Genomic DNA, 25,174 nt, shown 5'->3' on the forward strand with positions numbered 1-25,174 from the left:
ATTACACGGGGTGGCAGGGTAGCCTAGTGGTTAGAGCGTTGGACTAGTAACCGGAAGGTTGAAAGTTCAAACCCCCAAGCTGACAAGGTACAAATCTGTTGTTTTGCCCCTGAACAGGCAGTTAACCCACTGTTCCTAGGCCGTCATTGAAAATAAGAATTTGTTCTTAACTGACTTGCCTAGTTAAATAAAGGTTACAAAAATAAAAACACATTGTAATCCGTAACATATCACACAAATTGTAATTAAAATGATCATACGAAATGGATGATGGACATCCACAAATTAATACTTACCATACTAAATGCAACATATCACACTGGATATTGTTTGACTATGTTATGTCTACCCCTGAGTCCACGTTGCATATTTCCTGTGGGAGAGTAACTAATAGAAATCTCTCACTGTCTCCTGACCTCTTCCATTTTCTCTCAACCATGTGGCCCATTAGAGAGAGGTGGGAGCATCAATGAGGAAAACTACAAGATCAATCCCTGCAGTTTAAACATAGCATGCATAGCCTGTCGTAAATTAGCAACACATGTATGCATGCACACACACTCATGACATGATGTAATCAGCTCAAAATTGGTCTGGCTTGTTTGAAAGCCACTTAAGAGCATTACATGTCATTTTTTATTAAGAGGCTGTAGTTCCCTTCTGGGCAAGTGGCATGGGTCGTGGAGAGCTATGTTGGTTTTCACAGGGACATTTCCAACGGAAATGTATGAATCCCATGGGACTAAGAGGACATGTAGTGATGGAGAGGAGGATGGAAGTGTTTGTACTATGGATAGACGTTAGACACACACATACGTAAAGCATGTATGGCACATAACGCTGAGCTATTAACCAAAATGTATTTAAAAAAAAAATGTTATTAACAACTAATTGACAGACATCTGTTCAATTACTTGAATTCCAATTCCATTCACTTCTCTGGAGAGAAATCAGATCATTCATGAGCGAAATCAAGTCAACTGTGGGACGTTGGGCTGAAGGGAGTTGTAGTTTTCATTAAGTAAATGTTCAACCAAGTTCAGCACAGAAACATGGTAATGAACTATAATGACCATAATCCATTGCGTCTGTTCTTTCTAGCTCAGACAGAAATGGATACACTTTTGCGCCTGCTACATTAGGTTAGAAACACACAGACCGCATGAAAGAGGAATGTACACAACACAATGGATGAGAGAGAGGGATAGCGACAGTTTGTGAAAGTCTGCCTCATCTACTTTGAAGAACTAGCAAAATTATTTTTTCAGACAGCTCTACAGCATACTTAAGCAGCAGTGGTCGGAGATGTTTAAGATCAGGGAGGACGATTTTTTTTATTTATTAGCGTGGCCTTATTTATATTACAGCATATTGGATGACTGTCATTCATATTCCATTCACCCAATTCAATGTAACATCGATAGGTTTAGACTACTACATGATACTCACATTTTTCCTATACCCATCATGAGGTTGCTACAACCTAGCCTATTAGTGAAAGTTTAAAAAGTAGGTGCACAGGTTGAGAAGAAATGTGAGTAATCAAGGTGACAGTGACACATTCAATACTGCCTTGCACACTTTTGCCTGTATCTAGCTGATCTAGGAAGCAATCATTAGCAAACAAGAGTTTCTATTGGACAAATTCAAGTATGTTTATCCCCGTTTTGTTCCGTTTAATAAATGTTCTTCAACAGACTTGGTGGCATGAATACACCCCTGATCACACGCAAACACAGTTCACTTTCATAGCAGCCACATACAAACAGCATCATCACTTTGCTCGTTGCATACTTTGTTGTACTCACTCTCCTCCTCTCACCTTTCCCCTTTGCTTGTGGACTTTAGAGTATAACACATCAGCTGTCCGTGACCAGGCAAAAAAAACTTTCCAAACCTTCATACCATAACCGCTAACCGCTACACACAGCCTACATCGGTGTCACCATATAAGATTGCATCATAGCTACTAGAATTAACACGTTAGTAAACCTGCTACAATTATGCAGTAGGTTAGCAGTTTAGCAGTTACACCAGCCCGCTGGTGGCAATAAATTGATAAAACCAAAATCTTACCTTGACTTGGAAGAGTTCCAGTGCTGGATAGCCATAGCTATGTGAAGACTTACAGAAAACGTTTGACCTCTGTCATTGCCAACAAAGGGTATATAACAAAGTATTGAGATAAACTTTTGTTATTGACCAAATACTTATTTTCCACCATAATTTTCAAATAAATTAATAAAAAAATCCTACAATGTCATTTTCTGGATTTTTTCTCTCCTCATTTTGTCTGTCATAGTTGAAGTGTACCTATGATGAAAATTACAGGCCTCTCTCATCTTTTTAAGTGGGAGAACTTGCACAATTTTGGTGGCTGACTAAATACTTTTTTGCCCCACTGTATTTGGTGACGTGAATATGTTTGGTATAGTTTGATCTAAAAAGGAAAACTTTAATGTTTCACTATTTTTATTTTTATGAAATTCACTGAGGTGGATGGTCCTCCCCTTCCTCCTCTGATGAGCCTCCACTGTTAAGCTGGCTAGCCTAACTAAAGCTAGGATGACTAACGACAGTAAAGTATGGGGAGCATAGAGATAACGTTGTCTGGCTGGCTGCTCAAATCAAAGTTTATTTGTCACGTGCGCCGAATACAACAGGTGTAAACCTTACAGTGATAATGCTTACTTACAGGCTCTAACCAATGGTGCGGAAAAAAGGTGTGTGTGTGTGTGTGTGTGTATATGTAAGTAAAGACATAAAACAACAGTAAAAAGACATTTGAAAAAAGAGTAGCAAGGCTATATACAGACACCTGTTAGTCAGGCTTATTGAGGTAGTATGTACATGTAAGTATTGTTAAAGCGACTATGCATATATGATGAACAGAGAGTAGCAGAAGCGTAAAAAGAGGGGTTGGCGGGTGGTGGGACACAATGCAGATAGCCCGGTTAGCCAATGTGCGGGAGCACTAGTTGGTCGGGCCAATTTAGGTAGTATGTACATGAATGTATAGTTAAAGTGACTATGCATATAAGATAGACAGAGAGAAGCAGCAGCAGAAAAGAGGGGTTGCGGGGGGGGAGTACACAATGCAAATTGTCCAGGAAACCATTTGGTTACCTGTTCAGGAGTCCTATGGGGGTAAAAACTGTTGAGAAGCCTTTTTGTCCCAGACTTGGCACTCTGGTACCGCTTGCCATGCAGTAGTAGAGAGAACAGTCTATGACTGGGGTGGCTGGGGTCTTTGACAATTTTTAGGGCCTTCCTCTGACTCCGCCTGGTGTAGAGGTCCTGGATGGCAGGCAGCTGTGCCCCAGTGATGTACTGGGCTGTACGCACTACTTGAAGTGCCTTGCGGTCGGAGGCCGAGCAATTGCCGTACCAGGCAGTGATGCAACCGGTCAGGATGCTCTCGATGTTGTAGCTGTAGAACCTTTTGAGGATCTCAGGACCCATGCCAAATCTTTTTGGTTTCCTGAGGGGGAATAGGCTTTGTCGTGCCCTCTTCACGACTGTCTTACTGTGTTTGGACCAATCTAGTTTGTTGTTGATGTGGACACCAAGGAATTTGAAGCTCTCAACCTGCTCCACTACAGCCCCGTCGATAAGAATGGGGACGTTCCCGGTGCTCCCTTTCCTGTAGTCCACAATCATCTCCTTAGTCTTGGTTACGTTGAGGGATAGGTTGTTATTCTGGCACCACCTGGCCAGGTCTCTGACCCCCTCCCTATAGGCTGTCTCGTTGTTGTCGGTGATCAGACCAGTTTGAGGGTACTATGTGTCGTCAGCAAACTCTAATGATGGTGTTGGAGTTGTGCCTGGCTCTTATACGCAAGTTAAACTAAATGCATGCTATTCAATCGATCACTGCCCGCATCTGCTTGCCTGTCCAGCATCACTACTCTGGACGGCTCTGACTTAGAATACGTGGATAACTACAAATACCTGGGTGTCTGGTTAGACTGTAAACTCTCCTTCCAGACTCACATTAAGCATCTCCAATCCAAAATTAAATCTAGAATTGGCTTCCTATATCGCAACAAAGCATCCTTCACTCATGCTGCCAAACATACCCTCGTAAAACTGACCATCCTACCGATCCTTGACTTCTGTGATGTCATCTATAAAATAGCCTCCAACACTCTACTCAACAAACTGGATGCAATCTATCACAGTGCATCCATTTTGTCACCAAAGCCCCATACACTACCCACAATTGCGACCTGTACACTCTTGTTGGTTGGCCTCTGCTTCATACTCGTCACCAAATCCACTGGCTACAGGTTATCTACAAGTCTCTGCTAGGTAAAGCCCCGCCTTATCTCAGCTCACTAGTCACCATAGCAGCACCCGCTCGTAGCACGCACTCCAGCAGGTATATCTCACTGGTCACCCCCAAAGCTAATTCCTCCTTTGGTCGTCTTTCCTTCCAGTTCTCTACTGCCCATGACCAGAACGAATTGCAAAAATCTCTGAAGCTGGAGACTCACATCTCCCTCACTAGCTTTAAGCACCAACTGTCAGAGCGGCTTACAGATCACTGCACCTGTACATAGCCCATCTGTAAACAGCCAATCTATCTACCTACCTCATCCCCATACTGTATTTATTTATCTTGCTCCTTTGCACCCCAGTATCTCCACCTGCACATTCATCTTCTGCCGATCTACCATTCCAGTGTTAATTGCTATATTGTAATTACTTTGCCACCATGGCCTATTTATTTCCTTAACTTACCTCATTTGCACTCACTGTATATAGACTTTTTGTTTTCTTTTGTTCTACTGTATTATTGACTGTATGTTTTGTTTATTCCATGTGTAACTCTGTGTTGTTGTATGTGTCGAATTGCTACGCTTTATCTTGGCTGGGTGGCAGTTGCAAATGAGAACTTGTTCTCAACTAGCCTACCTGGTTAAATAAAGGTGAAATAAAAAATAAATAAAAATAGAGATGGCATCATCTGTGGATCTGTTTGGGCGGTATGCAAATTGGAGTGGGTCTAGGGATAATTTCTGGGATAATGGTGTTGATGTGAGCCATTACCAGCCTTTCAAACCACTTCATGGCTACGGACATGAGTGCTACGGGTCTGTAGTCATTTAGTCAGGTTGCCTTTGTGTTCTTGGGCACAGGGACTATGGTGGTCTGCTTGAACCATGTTGGTATTACAGACTCAATCAGGGACATGTTGAAAATGTCAGTGAAGACACCTGCCAGTTGTTCAGCACATGCCCGGAGCAAACGTCCTGGTAATCCGTCTGTCCCCGCAGCCTTGTGAATGTTGACCTGCTTAAAGGTCTTACTCACGTCGGCTACGGAGAACGTGATCACACATTTGTCCAGAACAGCTGATGCTCTCATGCATGCCTCAGTGTTGCTTGCCTCGAAGCGAGTATAGAAGTGATTTAGCTCGTCTGGTAGGCTTGTGTAATAGTTTGCAAGCCCTGCCACATCCGACGAGCATCGGAGCCGGTGTAGTATGATTCAATCTTAGCCCTGCATTGAAGCTTTGCCTGTTTGATGGTTCGTTGCAGGGCATAGCGGGATTTCTTGTAAGCTTTCGGGTTAGAGTCCCTCACCTTGAAAGCGGCAGCTCTACCCTTTAGCCCAGTGCGAATGTTGCCTATAATACATGGCTTCCGGTTGGGGTATGTACGTACAGTCATTGTGGGGACGACGTCCTCAATGCACTTATTGATAAAGCCAGTGACTGATGTGGTGTACTCCTCAATGCCATCGGAGGAATCCCGGAACATGTTCCAGTCTGTGATAGCAAATCAGTCCTGTAGTTTAACATCTGCTTCATCTGACCACTTTTTTATAGACCGAGTGAACTGATACTCCCTGCTTTAATTTTAGCTTCTAAGCAGGAATCAGGAGGATGGAGGACAAGGGAGAGCTTTGTACGCGTCTGTGTGTGTGAGTACAGGTTATCTAGAATTTTTTTCCCCTCTGGTTGCACATTTAACATGTTGATAGAGAAATGGTAGCACTGATTTAAGTTTCCCTGCATTAAAGTCTCCGGCTACTAGGAGCGCCGCCTCTGGGTGAGTGGTTTCCTGTTTGCTTATTTCCTTATACAGCTGACTGAGTGCGGTCTTAGTGCCAGCATCTGTCTGTGGTGGTAAATAAACAGCCACATAAAGTATAGCTGAGAACTCTCTAGGTAAGTAGTGTGGCCTGCAGTTTATCACAATATACTCTACTTCAGGCGAGCAAAATCTAGAGACTTCCTTAGATTTTGTGCACCAGCTGTTGTTTACAAATATGCACAGCTTCCCTTTACAAATAATTGGAATGTCTGCCCTGTGGGGTGTTTGGAGAATATCGTGTGAGTCCTGCTTGTTGCTGTTGTTGTTGCTGAAGAAATCTTTGTCTAATCCGAGGTGAGTGATCGCTGTCCTGATATCCAGAAGCTCTTTTCTTCCGTAAGATACGGTTGCAGAAACCTTATGTACAAAATCATTTACAAATATCGCAAAAAAAACGCCACATAATAGCACAATTGGTTAGGAGACCGTAAAACGGTGGCCATCTCCTCCGGCGCCATTTTGTATGGCCTGGGCAGAGATGAGATGACTATATAAGAACTGAAAATGAAAGCCATCAAATAAAAAGTAATATACACAACTGAAATATTTTTTCATAGTAATTTCATATGTTTTATTGATGTTTACCCAATGTGAAACGAGACAATTGAATATTTTAAATGTTTTGGCAATTGAATGTTCACTGTTTTGGGCTTGGAATTTCCATTAAAAAGCCAAAAGATATATTTATAATACAATTATTACTAACCGAACAGGAACCGGACCGAACTCAAAAAGCACTAATCACTCAGCACTAGCTAGCACAGAGTAACACACACACACACACACACACACACACACACACACACACACACACACACACACACACACACACACACACACACACACACACACACACACACACACACACACACGCGGGGAGCAGAAAGAAGTGTCCTCATAAGACTCAGTTCACAATTCAGAGAAGTGTTAATAATTAAGCAGTGTTCTCGTTTTAAATCATGTAGCTACAATCCAACACTCCACTACACCTGAGCCCTTGCAGCTCTCACCATACTGGCAAGAGAGATCATTATGTGCTATGCAGAGTCAGCCCATGAAGTGTGTGTGTGTGTGTGCAAAAGAGCCATCATCACTGTGCGTGCGTGCGCGTGTGTGTGCGTGTGTGAGCGTGTGCGAGTGTGTGCGAGCGTGTGTGTACGTGTGTGAGCGTGTGTGTGCTTGCGTGAGCGTGTGTGTGTGTGTGAGTGTGTGTGAGTGTGTGTGCATGCGTGTGCGTGCCTGCCAAAAAAAGTGCAAAGTAGCTGGCAAGGTATTGCTCTGTGTCAGCTGCTGAAGTAAACATATCTCTATGAACTCTGTTTTCAGTTTCCAGACATCAGTAACTTTGAAATATTTGTTTCTATCTCACTTACATGTGTGTGTGCGCGCGCCCTATTGCATTTTCGCTCATACATTTCACAAGTGTGTAGTTACATTAGATCTATATTGTCAGATAAACATATACATAAAACTAAATCAAAGGGGCACCCGAGTGGCTCAAGTCTATGGCACATCATATCAGTTCTAGAGGCGTCATTAGAGACCCTGGTTCAATCCTGGGCTGTATCATAACCAGCCGTGATCGGGAGTCCCCATAGGGTGGCGCACAATTGGCCCAGCGTTGTCCGGGTCAGAGGAGGGTTTAGCCGGAGTAGGCCATCATTGTAAAATAAGAATTTGTTCTTAACTGACTTGTCTAGTTAAATAAAGGCTCAATTTAAAACATATATACATCTAATATGCCTTTTATTCCATAGGATTAGATCACCGTCCAGTCCCTCTTTACTCCTCTGTCCTCGCTCTCAATGATGACATCATCCCTAGCATGTGTTGTGTAATCACAGTGATCTGATCGGGCTACTAGGCACAGACTGCTCAAACAGAGCTGCAATCGTGATGACATCTTACCAGAACTGGTTGTCTTGGTAACATACATTCAATGAATGAACGCACTGGCGATTTTGAGGATGGAATCTTATAAGGGCGACTGAAGACTACATTTGCTACTTTAAGTTTGGCTTGGGAGAGTGAGAGAGCGGGAGAGAGAAAGGGTGGGAGACAGAGAAAGAGGAGAGAGCAAGAGCGAGACTAATACAGAGAGTACAGCATAAGAGTACAGTCTTCAAATGCTCAGATCCCTTTTCCTTTTTTCTTGGGTCCTCTACCCTCTCCAGTTCTACCTCCCTTCTGCCGTTGTGAGTTGCTGAAAGGAAAACATCCCCTGCGGGCCAGCATGGAGGTGGAATGTAGAGAGGAGAGGCCCGGCAAGAGGTAGTGAATGCCTGGGTGCGTGAGTATCACAGCTGGCACACTGCAGTGGTGTGAGGGTCATGTCCGTTAACTTATGTGCCAGCGCACACGTGCATGAGCACACGCACACATGCACGCATAAACACACACACATCCTGGCAGGAGACAAGGGACATGGCAGGTTGCCATGGTAACTGGAGGGGGACTGAGGGGTTGTTCAGTGCATCGGCCAGGCTGCCCGTGTGCATACCTGATGGGAGATGCTGACTCGTCTGAGGAAGGAAATAGAATATACTGTAGAGTCCTTAGTTCAGTCACATATACAGACCAATAATAAAAAAGCTCAAGTCCTCAAAAGAGAGAGAGGGAGAGAGGAGGAGAAAAAAAGAGAGAGAAGGAGAGAAGAGGAGAAACAAGAGAGAGAGGGAGAGAGGAGGAGAAACAAGAGAGAGAGGGAGAGAGGAGGAGAAACAAGAGAGAGAGGGAGAGAGGAGGAGAAACAAGAGAGAGAGGGAGAGAGGAGGAGAAACAAGAGAGAGGGGGAGAGAGGAGGAGAAACAAGAGAGGGAGGGAGAGAGGAGAAACAAGAGAGGGAGGGAGAGAGAAGGAGAAACAAGAGAGAGAGGGAGAGAGGAGGAGAAACAAGAGAGAGAGGGAGAGAGGAGGAGAAACAAGAGAGAGAGGGAGAGAGGAGGAGAAACAAGAGAGAGGGAGAGAGGAGGAGAAATAAGAGAGAGAGGGAGAGAGGAGGAGAAACAAGAGAGAGAGGGAGAGAGGAGGAGAAACAAGAGAGTGTAGGTCATCCTGTCAAGAACATGAGGTGTTAAAGTTCAACAGAAAGAAATCCTGACTGAGTGTGGAGAGATGCAGAAGAATGGATTAGCAGGGAGACGTAATGTTCCTCAGTGCAGGAACAGGTGTGTGTGTGTGTGTGTGTGTGTGTGTGTGTGTGTGTGTGTGTGTGTGTGTGTGTGTGTGTGTGTGTGTGTGTATGTGTGTGTGCGCGAGTAGGGCTGTGGCGGTCACGACATTTTGTCAGCCAGAAACTGTCAAGCAAATTACTGCCGGTCTCACGGTAATTGACCGTTAATTAACATAAACATGTTTAGCATCTCCTGGCTTCCACGCATAGCCTACAAGCTACTGATGTGGACCTTTGGAACATCTACATTTGAAAAATTCTAATGAATCCATTTAAAGGGTAACTCTCAAACCCCAAATTCAGCCTTTGCCCAACCCCCTGTAGTTGTACCTGATCCCAAACCCTTTCTCACTAAAGCATACTTACCCGCTCTGACAATAAAATTGTGTGCATCGCAAGCACACAATATACTCTTATAACCTCCCCCCGGCCAATTATAAGAGTATATTGAGCCTGGTTCCTCTCTAGGTTTGTTCCTAGGTTCTTCTAGGTTCTTCTAGGGAGCCACCGTGCTTCTACTTCTGCATTGCTTGGATTTCTGTATAAGCACTTTGTTGATGTAAAAAAGGATTTAAAAATACATTTGATTGATTGATTGAAATATGGCTCTGGACAGTTCGCTCACAGTGGTGCCAAGTTCCTGACATCTATTGACACTTGCGGTGTATACAGTACCAGTGGAAAAAGAGCTACTGCGTAAATACTTCAATGTGGGTTGGATTGAATTGAGACATTAATCTTAATTTTCAAGGTGATGATTGCACTTTTCTTCCCAACACATTACCGATGTGTATGAAACTGTAAGCATTAACTTTGAATTTGGTCTATGTAGAAATGTGCCTTAAAGCCTTTTGAATTTTGTGGAACGTGAGGTGTTTAGTCAAGGAAGCATCATCCAAAATATAATGGCACACTCCTCGTACTAAGACCATTGCCAAATAAGGTACGCAATCTCCTGATTTAATAGTAAGCCTTGAGGTGGTACGACACAGCACATCTAGAAGGGAGTGGATTTCATTCTCCATTGAGATGATGTAGAGGGACCTTCTCAAAGTGCCTCTACATCAACATTTCAATGACAGAGTTGAATCTCTAGCGGCAAAAAGAGCTAGATTTACTACTAAAAGACCAAAATATAAACATTTTGCAACGAAGTGTCAAAATAAAGATCATAATTGATGTGTTTGACTATAACTAAGCCTAAAACATCTGGTTTTAATTTTTAATTTTCATGATTACTCTTTACTATAAACTGGGTGGTTAGAGACCTGAATTCTGATTGTGTGACAGCTGTAGTATATCAGACCCTATACCACGGGTATGACAAAACGTTTATTTTTACTGCTCTAATTACATTGGTAACCAGATTATAATAGCAATTAGGCACCTCGGGAGTTTGTGGTATATGGCCAATAAACCACGGCTAAGGCCGGTATTCAGGCACTCAGGGTTGTGTCGTGCATTAAGAACATCCCTTAGCAGTAGTATATTGGCCATATTTATTTATTTAACCATTTACCACATCTCCTCGTACCTTACTGCTTTAATATAGCCTACACCATCATAATAAAGCCATTGTTTATTTTAGGCAGGTCTAATCTTGTTTTTACATACCCTAAATAATATGTATGAAATTAGTTTTGATTTAGAATGTGACAATATCACCCACATTTCGGAACAGGGCCAGGGGAAAAATACGTCATTGAATAGCGAATGGAGGACCCTTTTCCCGCGGTTCATTTTCATGTCAGCCAGGTAGGCTACTCCGGCTGTAAAGCGAAGCAATGTGCTTAATATATGGAGAGTTTATAAATAAATATAGTAGGCCTTGCCTATAGAAAGCTGATGGGATCCTCTTTTAAGAGGCCATCTAAACTCTGTTTTCTCACGCAATTGCATAGTCTAGGCTATATAAAAATGTTGCGCAACATAGGCTTGCTTTTCGGAACACATTTCATTACATGCATCAACCAGCTATGAGGAGCTGGCTCTCACTGCGCAACAGGTGATCTTATTCCGCTCAAACTGAATGTCAGGGATCTCATGACGTGTTCGATTTGATTTTCAATTACATTTGCATTGATGCCAGAGTGATTAGAGGGACAATTGAGCGCTTAGAGGGACAATGGAGCGCTGAGTACAAGCCCTTTAGCCACTTGCATTTAGCAAGTTTGGTAGGCTACTAATGACCATCAGAGGCATCACCTGACGGTGTTTTGCACCTGACGGAGGTGTTTTGGTTATTTCTTTTGTTCCTTGTTGTATTTAGTGTTCAGTTTATTGAAATAATGATGAACACTTACCACGCTGCATCTTGGTCCTCACCTTCTTCCACCAATGGTCGTTACAGTTAATTTGGTGGTGAGGTGTGTTGGGATGTCAATCAGTGTTTTTCGTTGTTTATACTCGTTTTATAAGCTCAAGGCCAGGAAAAACAATATGTATTTTTTTTAACCTGTACCTGAATGTATTTTTTCTGTTCTGTGTTTATAAAACACACACACACTCCGGGTCATCGCAGCTAGCTAGCTGCTACCGAGTGGCCCAGCCCCGAAGCTAGCCTTGAGCCAGGCCCATCTCCCGGCCTGCTCAGTGGACCCAATGGACCCAATGATCACTTGGCTACACAGTTGACGCCTCCCGGACTCTTCACTAACATGACTAGAAGCCACTACATCACTGGATTCCTGCCGTAAGCTCTGGACCTTTGCATCGGATCATCGCAGCTAGCTAGCTGCTTCCGAGTGGCTATAGTGGCTAACACCCTTGTCCCAAAGCTAGCACCAGTTAGCCTCAAGCCAGGCGCATCTCCCAGCTAGCAAACAAAATTACTCCCATCTACAATACCTCTTTTGCCAATTGGACAGGACCCTTTCTCGACACGGAGCCCCGCCGGTCCGTCACGACTGGTCTGCCGACATAATTCCGTTCGATGTGCCCTTAACTAAGTTTGTTTTACTCACTGATTTAGCACACTACGCCAACCCTGATGTCCTTACCGTGTCTGAATCCTGGCTTAGTAAGGCTCAACATTTTCCGTCAAGATAGAACTGCCAATGTCACACCTTAGAGAGCTGTTTTATTTCTCTATTTGGTTAGGTCGGGTGTGATTTGGGTGGGCATTCTAGTTTTTCTATTTCTTTGATGGCCGGGTATGGTTCCCAATCAGAGCAGCTGTCTATCGTTGTCTCTGATTGGGGATCATACTTAGGCAGCCTTTTTTCCACCTTTAGCTTGTGGGATCTTGTTTGTGTGTAGTTGCTTTCTGCACTGCATGTAGCTTTACGTTCGTGTTTGTATTTTGGTGTTTTTTCGGTGTCATTTAAAAGAAAAGAAAAATGTACGCCTACCATGCTGCACCTTGGTCCAATCCATCTTTAAACGATCGTGACAGAAGATCCCACCACAAACAGACCAAGCAGTGTGGCCAGGAGGAGCAGACATCCTGGACATGGGAGGATATCTTGGATGGTAAGGGATCCTGGATGTGGGAGGAGATCCAGGCCGGAAGGGATTGCCTTCCATGGGAGCAGCCGGAGGCAGCGAGGGAGGAACAGCGATGACACCGGGGTTCGCGACCAGTGATGATACATGGCCTGGAGCCTCCAGTGATGATCCATGGCCCAGAGCCTCCAGTGATGATTCATTGCCTAAAGCCTCCAGAGACGATCCAAGGCCCGGAGTCCCCGGCGACGATCTATGGTCCGGATTCCCCGGCGACGATCCACGGTCGGGTTCCTCCGGCGACGATCTAAGGTCCGGAGTCCCTGGCGACGATCTACAGTCCGGTTCCTCCGGCGACGAACCACGGTCCGGAGCATCTAACGACGATCCACGGTCCGGTTCCACTGAAGCATAGGGATTAGCGAGCGGAGCGGGGTCTACGTCGCGTGACCTCAATCTCACACCAATTATCAAGGAACCCACCAGGTACAACCCTAAATCCGTAAACATGGGCACCCTCATAGATATTATCCTGACCAACTTGCCCTCCAAATACACCTCTGCTGTTTTCAATCAGGATTTCAACGATCACTGCCTCATTGACTGCATCCGTTATGGGTCCCCGGTCAAACGACCACCCCTCATCACTGTCAAACGCTCCCTAAAACACCTCTACAAGCAGGCCTTTCTAATCGACCTGGCCCGGGTATCCTGAAAGGATATTGACCTCACCCCGTCAGTAGAGGATGCCTGGTTGTTCTTTAAAAATAATTTACTCACCATCTTAAATAGGCATGCCCCTTTCAAAAAATGTAGAACTAAGAACAGATATAGCCAGCCCTTGGCTCACTCCAGACCTGCCTGCCTTCAACCAGCACAAAAACATCCTGTGGCGTACAGCACTAGCATCGAATAGTCCCCACGATATGCAACTTTTCAGGGAAGTCAGGAACCAATACACACAGTCAGTTCCAGCAAAGGATAGCTTTTTCAAACAGAAATTTGCATTCTGTAGCTCTAACTCCAAAACGTTTTGGGACACTGTAAAGTCCAAGGAGAATAAGAGCACCTCCTCCCAGATTCCCACTTCACTGAGGCTATGAACCACTGTTACTACTGCTAAATCCACGATAATCGAGAATTTTAATAACATTTCTCTACGGCTGGCCATGCTTTCCTCCTGGCTACCCCAACCCGGCCAACAGCTCCGCACCCCCCGCAGCTACTTGCCCAAGCCTTCCCAGCTTCTCCTTCACCCAAATCCAGACAGCAGATGTTCTGAAAGAGCTGCAAAACCTGGACTAGTACAAATCAGCTGGGCTAGACAATCTGGACCCTCTCTTTCGAAAATTATCTGCCCCCATTATTGCAACCCCTATTACTAGTCAGTTCAACCTCTCTTTCGTATCATTCAAGATTCCTAAAGATTGGAAAGCTGCCGTGTCAAATCAGAGGGCCTGTTGTCCGGTCCTCTGGTAGCCTCTATGGGGGTACCACAGGGTTAAATTCTCGGGCCGACTCTCGTCTATATATATATCAAATGATGTCGCTCTTGCTGCGGGTGATTCCTTGATCCACTTCTGTGCAGACGACACCATTCTGTATACTTTTGGCCCTTCTTTGGACACTGTGTTAAACCTCAAAACAAGCTTCAATGCCATACAACACTCCTTCCTTGGCCTCCAAATGCTCTTAGACGCTAGTAAAACTAATGGCATGCTTTTTAACTGATCGCTGCCTGCACCCGCTGCCCGACTAGCATCACTACTCTGGACGGTTCTGACTTAGAATATGTGGACAACAACAAATACCTAGGTGTCTGGCTAGACTGCAAACTCTCCTTCCAGACTCATATTAAACATCTCCAATCCAAAATTAAATCTAGAATCGGCTTCCTATTTTGCAACAAATCCTCCTTCACTCATGCTGCCAAACATACCCTCATAAAACTGACTATACTATCGATCCTCGGCTTCGGCGATGTCATTTACAAAATAGCCTCCAACACTATACTTAGCAAACTGGATGCAATCTATCACAGTGCCATCTGTTTTGTCACCAAAGCCCCATATACCACCCACCACTGCGACCTGCATGCTCTCGTCGGCTGGCCCTCGCTACATATTCGTCACCAGACCCACTGGCTCCAGGTCATCTATAAGTCTTTGCTAGGTAAAGCTCCACCTTATCTCAGCTCACTGGTTACCATAACAACACCCACCCGTATCACACGCTCCAGCAGGTATATTTCACTGGTCATCTCCAAAGCCAACACCTCCTTCCAGTTCTCTGCTGCCAATGACTGGAACAAATTGCAAAAATCACTCAAGTTGGAGACTTATATCTCCCTCACTAACTTTAAGCATCAGCTATCTGAGCAGCTTACCTATCACTGCAGCTGTACACAGCCCATCTGTAAATAGCCCATCCAACTACCTACCTCATCCCCATATTGATTTTATTTACTTTTTTTTTGCTCTTTTGCTCACCAGTATTTCACTCCAGTATCTATCACTCCAGTGTTAATTTGCTAAAATGTAATTACTTATCGCTACTATGGCCTATTTATTGCCTTACCCCCTTATGCCATTTGCACACACTGTATATAGATTTTTTCTATTGTGTTAATGACTGTACTTTTGTTTATCCCATGTGTAACTCTGTGTTGTTGTTTTTGTGTCGCGCTGCTTCGCTTTATCTTGGCCAGGTCGCAGTTTTAAATGAGAACTTGTTCTCAACTGGCCTACCTGGTTAAATAAAGGTGAAAAAATACAAATAAAACACACACACACACCCCTCAGATGCTAATGAAGTGATACATCTCATGATAGTTAGCGTTGCTTCCCGTCACTGTGCTGAGTAATATGACATTTAAGCCTCCTGTCTGTTGTTGACATGCAGCTGATTTGAAACAGATGAGTCCCTATGAATATTGAATTAATTTTCGCAACAGGAATACAGCTGACACCTAATTTTTTTGCCACTGTTAGTTTGCTGAGTGACAGTGTCATGAAGCAAATACACCAGAAATGCTGACAAAATCCCTGATTATAACACTGAAAATAAACCTAAATTCTGAATCAGGTGCAGAGTAACACAAATCTCCCTCTAATCCTTCTTGTCCACATGGGTCAATAGAAACAAGACCTGAACTTAGCAGGTTCAATTCCCCCAGTCAGCATGGACACAGCTGACCCACAGGTTAAACTCACACCCGGGCAGTCATGCAGGCAGGCAGAGTGTGCATGCGTGTGTTTGTATGTGTGTTACTGCACATTGTGTGATTTTGTGTCCTTCTGCTCCATTCATCTTAGCCTCGATCCTGACTAGTGTCCCAGTCACCCCCACAGCATGCTACCATGACCATGCTTCACCGTAGGGATGGTGCCAGGTTTCCTCCAGATATGACGCTTGGCATTCAGGCCAAAGAGTTCAATCTTGGATTCATCAAACCAGAGAATCTTGATTCTCATGGTCTGCGAGTATTTCGGTGCCTTCTGGCAAACTCCAAGGGGGATGTCATGTGCCTTTTACTGAGGACAGGCTGGCCACTCTACCATAAAGGCCTGATTGGTGGAGTGCTGCAGAGATGGTTGTCCTCCTGGAAGGTTCTCCCATCTCTACAGAGGAACTCTGGAGCTCCATCAGTGACCATCGGATTCCTGGTCACCTCCCTGACCAAGAAACCCCCGACTCCCCCCATTGCTCAGTTTGGTCAGGTGGCCAGCTGTGCAGATTGCTGAGGAATTGTTCTTATTTAATCCATTTTAGAATAAGGCTGTAACGTAACAAAATGTGGAAAAGGTCAAGGGGTCTTAGTACTTTATGAAGGCACTGTAGCCTGGTCTACTGGCCCAAGTTGAGAGATGTGCAAGGAAGTTGGATTGGAGGAGTAGTGGAAAGGAGAGAGAGAGAGCAATGGAGAGAAAAGGGGGGAAGGGGGAGAACAATCAAGAGGGAGTGAGAGATGAGACAGGCTCTTGTGCAGAAAAGCAGGAATAATCCCTATTAAAATAATTACAGCGTTTCAGGAGGCAAAGCGACTAAGCGGAAAACAGGCTATTAAGTATTTCTGCCTAAATATAACTCCCATATAACTCACTCAGAGAGGGCAGGGTTTGGGAGCAGGCAATACACTCCTAGAAAAGAAACGTGCCAGCTAGAACTTAAAAGGGTTCTTTGGCTGTCCCCATAGGATAACCCTTTCCCCAGAGGTTCTACATTGAACCCAAAATAGTTCTTCCTGGAAACAAAAAGGGCCCTTCAAAGGGTTATCCTATGGGGACAGCCGAAGAACCCGTTGGAACCCTTTCTTTCTAAGAGTGTAGGGTAAAGCGTTGCATATGCGCATCTGTGTGTGTGTGAGTGATTGAGTGTGTTTGACTTAGGTGTGTGTTTGGTTGGTGTCTGTGTGTTGCTTCTAGGACAGGGGCGAGATTTGGGAGGTGGTGTGTTAACAGTGAGATCAAGAGAATGCTTGGCAGGAACGCAGTCTCGTTAAACCCCAGGATTCCACATGGAAAACCCTCACACACAAGGGCCCAGAAAAACACACAAGTGCCCAGAAAAACACACACGCCCACGGAAAAAACACACACGCCAACCCACCCACGGGCAATGCAAACACACCAAGTGCCATTAGAATAGAGCTTACATATCTGCACATCCTCACAACACACACGTGCACTCACATACAAAACTCACTCCCCATACACACAGACTGCATTAACTGCAATAAACCAAAGCTCAAACAGCAATAATATTGATAGAACAATGTGTAAAAATAGGGAAGGCAGAATTATCGTTTAAACCGTGTAACTGTAAATTATGGACAATAATCAAACAAAAAAAATTGAGCAGTCAATCATCTTAATACATTCAGTTTAGGAGAAATGGGGATTCAACATTATATTCAAGTAGATATAGTTTACCCTTACCCTATAGTATTTTTGTTTTACATGAAGTGGTAAAAGTTTATGAGCAGAACGACAGTCAGCTTCATTTCCAAAAGTGGTAAAATCTATTGTTTAAGATTGGGGTGTCACCCCTGTGTTGTAGCTAATTTTTAAATATGCATTCGAATTGTAACGTCTGCTTCCAGCTCACACTCTCAAACACATAGATCCCCTGAACGCAGCTCACGCTCCAGATCCCAATCACGTGAATTCTGATCACCTGTTCACACACCTGTATGTCATTATCACACACTATTTAGTTCAGTTCTTTGCACCCCATCATTGTGAGGTATTGTTTGTTTTGTGACACATTTCTAGTCGGAGTGCTGGGTTTCCTGTAATTTAATCGTCCCATTTATGATAGTTTTGCCTGCCTCACTAATGATGTCTTTTGCCTATTCTCTCCCTGTTATCAACCTATTACCTGATCTCCTGTTATCAACCTATTACCTGATCTCCTGTTATCAACCTATTACCTGATTTCCTGTTATCAACCTATTACCTGATTTCCTGTTATCAACCTATTACCTGATTTCCTGTTATCAACCTATTACCTGATCTCCTGTTATCAACCTATTACCTGATCTCCTGTTATCAACCTATTACCTGATCTCCTGTTATCAACCTATTACCTGATCTCCTGTTATCAACCTATTACCTGATCTCCTGTTATCAACCTATTACCTGATTTCCTGTTATCAACCTATTACCTGATCTCCTGTTATCAACCTATTACCTGATCTTCTGTTATCAACCTATTACCTGATTTCCTGTTATCAACCTATTACCTGATCTCCCAGACAACGTTACTAGCCTTTTCCCTGCCTGTACTGTTGCCTTTTTGGACCCCCTGTGTATGACCTTCTGCCTGCCCCTGGACCCAGCTACCATGATGTCTTTTGCCTATTCTCTCCCTGTTATCAACCTATTACCTGATTTCCTGTTATCAACCTATTACCTGATCTCCCAGACGACGTTACTAGCCTTTTCCCTGCCTGTACTGTTGCCTTTTTGGACCCCCTGTGTATGACCTTCTGCCTGCCCCTGGACCCAGCTACCTGCCTCCTCCTGTGGTCCAAATAAACACCTGCTGCGCCCTGCGTGTGAAAACAGCTCTCTCTCCCATCGTGTTTATTACAATATTTTCCAACATTACAATTATGACATTAACCATGGTAATTTGCATGACAATGAATCATTACCAAACATTCCTTAATCACAGCACTACCTAAAACACTATCCCCGTCTGCCATGTGTATCTGAATTCTCAACCCGTTACTTTCTTTTCTTTCATCTGTACTCCAGTCTTCCCTACAGTATATCCTCCAGGAATCCCTCCGGTCTTCCCCATAGGAGTGCCATGTACACTCATTCTGAAGCTTCAATTTGAATCTTCAACAGAATCTCTCACTTCCTGCTATCTGAGCAATTGGTTTTACAGAGACGGGGAAAACGACACCAAACACATTTCAGCCACTGCAGGAAAACACAGGTTGCAATATAGCAGGCATGTCTGTAAACATACACTTTGTTATTGTGGGAATAGGAGATGTGCGTGTTTTGTGTGTGTGTGTGTGTGTGTGTATCAGACTTCCCCACCGTATTAGGTTTTAGGACAAGACCTACCTGGAATCTTACCTTTTGGCTAAATAGTTACACCAATCTGGCAAAAAAACATGAATCTCAACTTCCAAATCAAGGCCTGACCTACCTGGCTCAGTGCAGTTTTTGGACGGGGGGCCCAACAGAGGGTCTGTCTCGTTGTCCCAGGATTCCTGTAGTAGCCTTCGAGTCTCCCACCCGGCACCCTCCTCAGTAGTAATGCTTGAGAGGTCATATCCTGGGATGGAACAAGAGAATATTGTTAAGAGTTAAAATCACACTCTGTTAGGTGCGTATACCATAAAAGAGTGGGCCACCAACAAAAAATGTTAACAGTGGAGCGAATACATCCCATAACATTCACATACTGTACAAATATATTTTGACTTCCATGACATATATGTGGATATATCTGTCGGTCGTGTGAGGCTTGTAGCTAGCAGTGCAGAGTTCATGGAATGTGTTCTTCAGAATGTAAGAATGTCACATAGGATGCAGAGCTCAGCCCCATTCCCATTATTAGATACCAGCGCTCCGAAAATCTGGTAAGTCGGAATAAGATGAGATCATTAGGAGCATCCCTACGGCAACACAGTCTGCGGTGGCGTGCTCCGGAGGCCCTGGGGTGATCATTCTGGCGGCTCAGTCATCTGGGTCACCATGTCCTCAGGCCACCGCCTCCAACTCAATGCAGCTCCCAAGATGCAACAGGGCCTGACATTAGGATTTGGCAATGCCTGCTAATAATAGCCCTTACTATATTTATCAAAACAGGGATTAAAAACAAATCACAGCTTCGCTCGCCTGTCCACATGTTGAGGAGCAGGCGGATAGGATGATAACATGTGGACACTGACCCGAGAACCAAGAATGGGTCCATGTTGTGTGACTGTAATCATAGACATTAATACAGATCCTTGAAATAAATAGAATGTCTGTCCTTGTGTTTGTTTGTGCAACCTGCACAAGACTGCAGACAATTTTGTCTTGTCTTTGTAGGACAATCTTTTATTTATGATCTGAAGTGTTTATTTCAACCTTGGTGTATCAGAAAGGCCAACTGTGTGTGTCTTTCTCTCCCCCCCCATACCAAAACACTGGAGTGGCTCTCTCTGGGGCTCTCTGATGACGCGTGTCCCAGGCAGGTAGCCTAGCAGTTAGAGCGTTGGGACAGTAACCGAAAGGTTGCTTGTTTGAATCCCCGAGCTAGCAAGGTGGAAAACAATCTGTCATTCTGAAAATGAACCCCCACAACAACTGCTCCCCGGGCGACGTTGACATTGATTAAGGCAGTCCCCCGCACCTCTCTGATTCAGAGAGGGTTAAATGTGTAAGACACATGCAATGCATTCAGCTGTGCAACTGACTAGGTTTCCCCTTTCCCTCTCCTTCTCATTAAGCTGTGGGAGCACTGAGCAGACTCTACATGTTAGGGGACAGAGGCCTTCTCCATGCAGGGCCGGCGCCAGAACAAATTCCTTGGATTGGCCATTGATTACCATAGGCAGGCAAATCTTTTCATGTGATCTCCTATGCATTCATTTTTTATGGGTGTTATAGTGAAGACCATAGGCAGCTCATGAGTTTCAAGTTTGGGGAAGCTTACAACTTATCCTACCATTTCTACCGATCTGTGTGCCAGTTGATTATTTTTCTATGATTATTTTAGTGGAACAGTTTTATTTCAATAATATCATTTTGTTTTCTCAAAATTATTGTCACATTGGGCTTCCGGTGACGCAACTTAGGAAATGGCTGCCTAGTTTTTCATACTGCACATCGGTTGGGTATTTCACCCCCTAAATTCAAGTATTTACTCTGAGCATTATAATAACTTTCGCAAAATGGAAAAGGTCACAGAGCTACAACAACAGCCCGTAACAAGACAGCAGAAGATATAATCGTCGACGAACCAGAAATGGCTAATGCTAGCGCAAATAAGATAGCAGCAGCAAAATAACCCTCATTTCATGAGGTGATGAAGGAGGAATTGCGCGAGGCGCTCACAGGCTTACGAGAGGAACTTCGAGAAGATGTAAGAAAATAACTAAATGAGTTCAAGAAGGACATTAACCAGAACCTGGAAGAAAACAAATTAGAACTTCACAGCATATCTACAAGAATGGGGGGCGCAGAACAGCGCATTGGGGAAATGGACATATGGAACTCAGCAGTCAAGGAAATACTTGAACAGTCACTGAAAAGCCAACACGCACTACAGGCAAAAGTGACAGAACTCGAAGGTTTCTCACGTCGAAACAACATTAGACTTTATAACGTAGTAGAGGGCGCAGAAAAAGACTATGCCCAACTTCGTGGAGGGTCTATTCAAGAGCATACTTGAAGACGACACTGACCTGGGAATCGAGAGAGCACACCGAGCTCTGGCCTCAAAACCCCCCAGCGGCGCCCCACCAAGATCCATAGTAGTACAGTTCCTAAAATTCTCAGTCAAAGAGAAAGTCTTACATGCAACCTGGAAAAAGCCTGTTAAAACCTCTTGAAACTCCCCATCCCGGATCCGGGATTGTGACTAAGCCTCAGGCTCATTAGCATAACGCAACGTTAACGATTTCTGAAAATCGCAAATAAAATTAAAATAATGTGTTTGCTCTCAAGCTTAGCCTTTTCTTAACAACACTGTCATCTCAGATTTTCAAAATATGCTTTTGAACCATAGAAATTGACTAATTTGTGTAAGAGTATGCAAAGCTAGCATAGCATTTTGTGTAGCATGTAGCACGCAACATTTTCACAAAAGCCAGATAACCAAATAAATAAAATCATTTACCTTTGAAGAGCTTCTGATGTTTTCAATGAGGAGACTCCCAGCCACATACCAGATGCGCAGTGTTTCCTGAAAGCGTCTGTGTGTAGGAGAAATCGTTCCGTTTTCTACATTGCGCCTGGCTACCGAAACGAACCGAAAATGCAGTCACCTACAACGTGAAACTTTTTCCGGATTAACTACATAATATCGACCGAAACATGGCAAACGTTGTTTGGAATCAATCCTCAAGGTGTTTTTTCACATATCTCTTCATTGACATGCAGTTCGTGGAAGCTTGCTTTCTCTCTGTGCCCCATGGAAAAATACTGGCAGGTGACTTTTGCGCACCAATTTCGGCGCAGGACACCGGGCGGACACGTGGTAAATGTGGTCTCTTATGGTCAATCTTCCAACGATCTGCCTACAAATACGTCACAATGCTGCAGACACCTTGGGGAAACGACAGAAAGGGCAGACTCATTCCTCTTGCGTTCACAGCCATATAAGGAGATCATGAAAGACAGAGCCTCAAAAATCCTTGTCATTTCCTGGATGCCAAGTCATCTTGGTTTTGCCTGAAGCTCACGTTAAAGGGCACGCACAGAGAAGATATTTGTATTTCTGGACACGTCAGAGTGTTTTCTTTCAAACAGTAGCAATTATATGCATAGTCGAGCATCTTTTTGTGACAAAATATCTTGTTTAAAACGGGAACGTTTTTCTTCCAAAAATGAAATAGCGCCACCATAAGTGTAAGAGGTTAACCTCCAAGGCCAACGAGTGTTCTTTGATCATGACTACGCGGGAGAGATACTGAGAAGAAGGAAAAAATACACCCCTAACTCTACACCTTCAAAGCACTTAAAGAGAATGGTATTCGCTTCCAAACACCATACCTGGCAAAAATGCAGGTATTTCTGGAAATTGGCCCGGTTACATACGAGCATGCAGACGTGGCGGCTGAGGACCTGAAGTCAAGGGGCTTCCCAGTGGAGTATACCGCCAGGAGAAAGGCGACATCACCAGCGGAAAGACTCGAGCAAGCTCTCCCATGGATCATTGTTGACAAGCAGGGTCATGGAGAAAGAGGGAAACCATCTCGGAGAGAGGACGTTCACATCCGAGAGAGACTCAGGCATTTCCAACAGGAAGATGTAAGACACTGAATCGGATTTAACAGAATTAATAGTTACCCTCGAGCTGTTAAGACTTTATGTTGTTATGGTTGACATTACAATAGGTAAAATACAGTGCCTTGCGAAAGTATTCGGCCCCCTTGAACTTTGCGACCTTTTGCCACATTTCAGGCTTCAAACATAAAGATATGACTGGAACGAATTGCAAAAATCGCTGAAGTTGGAGACCTTTATCTCCCTCAACTTCAAACATCAGCTATCTGAGCAGCTAACCGATCGCTGCAGCTGTACATAATCTATTGGTAAATAGCCCAACCATTTTCACCTACCTCATCCCCACAGTTTTTATTTATTTACTTTTCTGCTCTTTTGCACACCAATATCTCTACCTGTACATGATCATTTATCAATCCAGTGTTAATCTGCAATATTGTAATTATTCGCCTACCTCCTCATGCCTTTTGCACACATTGTATATAGACTCCCCTTTTTTTCTACTGTGTTATTGACTTGTTAATTGTTTACTCCATGTGTAACTCTGTGTTGTCTGTTCACACTGCTATGCTTTATCTTGGCCAGGTCGCAGTTGTAAATGAGAACTTGTTCTCAACTAGCCAACCTGGTTAAATAAAGGTGAAATAAAAAATAAAAAATATAAAACTGTATTTTTTTGTGAAGAATCAACAACAAGTGGGACACAATCATGAAGTGGAACGACATTTATTGGATATTTCAAGCTTTTTTAACAAATCAAAAACTGAAAAATTGGGCGTGCAAAATTATTCAGCCCCTTTACTTTCAGTGCAGCAAACTCTCTCCAGAAGTTCAGTGAGGATCTCTGAATGATCCAATGTTGACCTAAATGACTAATGATGATAAATACAATCCACCTGTGTGTAATCAAGTCTCCGTATAAATGCACCTGCACTGTGATAGTCTCAGAGGTCCGTTAAAAGCGCAGAGAGCATCATGAAGAACAAGGAACACACCAGGCAGGTCCGAGATACTGTTGTGAAGAAGTTTAAAGCCGGATTTGGATACAAAAAGATTTCCCAAGCTTTAAACATCCCAAGGAGCACTGTGCAAGCGATAATATTGAAATTGAAGGAGTATCAGACCACTGCAAATCTACCAAGACCTGGCCGTCCCTCTAAACTTTCAGCTCATACAAGGACAAGACTGATCAGAGATGCAGCCAAGAGGCCCATGATCACTCTGGATAAACTGCAGAGATCTACAGCTGAGGTGGGAGACTCTGTCCATAGGACAACAATCATTCGTATATTGCACAAATCTGGCCTTTATGGAAGAGTGGCAAGAAGAAAGCCATTTCTTAAAGATATCCATAAAAAGTGTTGTTTAAAGTTTGCCACAAGCCACCTGGGAGACACACCAAACATGTGGAAGAAGGTGCTCTGGTCAGATGAAACAAAAATTGAACTTTTTGGCAACAATGCAAAACGTTATGTTTGGCGTAAAAGCAACACAGCTCATCACCCTGAACACACCATACCCACTGTCAAACATGGTGGTGGTAGCATCATGGTTTGGGCCTGCTTTTCTTCAGCAGGGACAGGGAAGATGGTTCAAATTGATGGGAAGATGAATGGAGCCAAATACAGGACCATTCTGGAAGAAAACCTGATGGAGTCTGCAAAAGACCTGAGACTGGGACGGAGATTTGTCTTCCAACAAGACAATGATCCAAAACATAAAGCAAAATCTACAATGGAATGGTTCAAAAATAAACATATCCAGGTGTTAGAATGGCCAAGTCAAAGTCCAGACCTGAATCCAATCGAGAATCTGTGGAAAGAACTGAAAACTGCTGTTCACAAATTGCTCTCCATCCAACCTCACTGAGCTCGAGCTGTTTTGCAAGGAGGAATGGGAAAAAAATTCAGTCTCTCGATGTGCAAAACTGATAGAGACATACCCCAAGCGACTTACAGGTGTAATCGCAGCAAAAGGTGGCGCTACAAAGTATTAACTTA

General features: G+C 43.9%; 1 protein-coding gene across 1 annotated transcript in view; it reads right to left on the reverse strand.

Moving 5' to 3' along the window:
• The window catches only part of slc24a3 (solute carrier family 24 member 3), a 104,279-nt gene that overhangs the window by 22,033 nt on the left and 57,072 nt on the right, over positions 1 to 25,174 (reverse strand). The window contains exon 2 of the mRNA XM_064932422.1: positions 19,384 to 19,512. Within this exon, the coding sequence (XP_064788494.1) occupies positions 19,384 to 19,512 (129 nt within the window). The remainder of the gene's footprint in view (positions 1 to 19,383; positions 19,513 to 25,174) is intronic.

This window comes from Oncorhynchus masou, chromosome 23 (genome assembly GCF_036934945.1).
Source record: "Oncorhynchus masou masou isolate Uvic2021 chromosome 23, UVic_Omas_1.1, whole genome shotgun sequence".
Classification (NCBI taxonomy): Eukaryota; Metazoa; Chordata; class Actinopteri; order Salmoniformes; family Salmonidae; genus Oncorhynchus; species Oncorhynchus masou.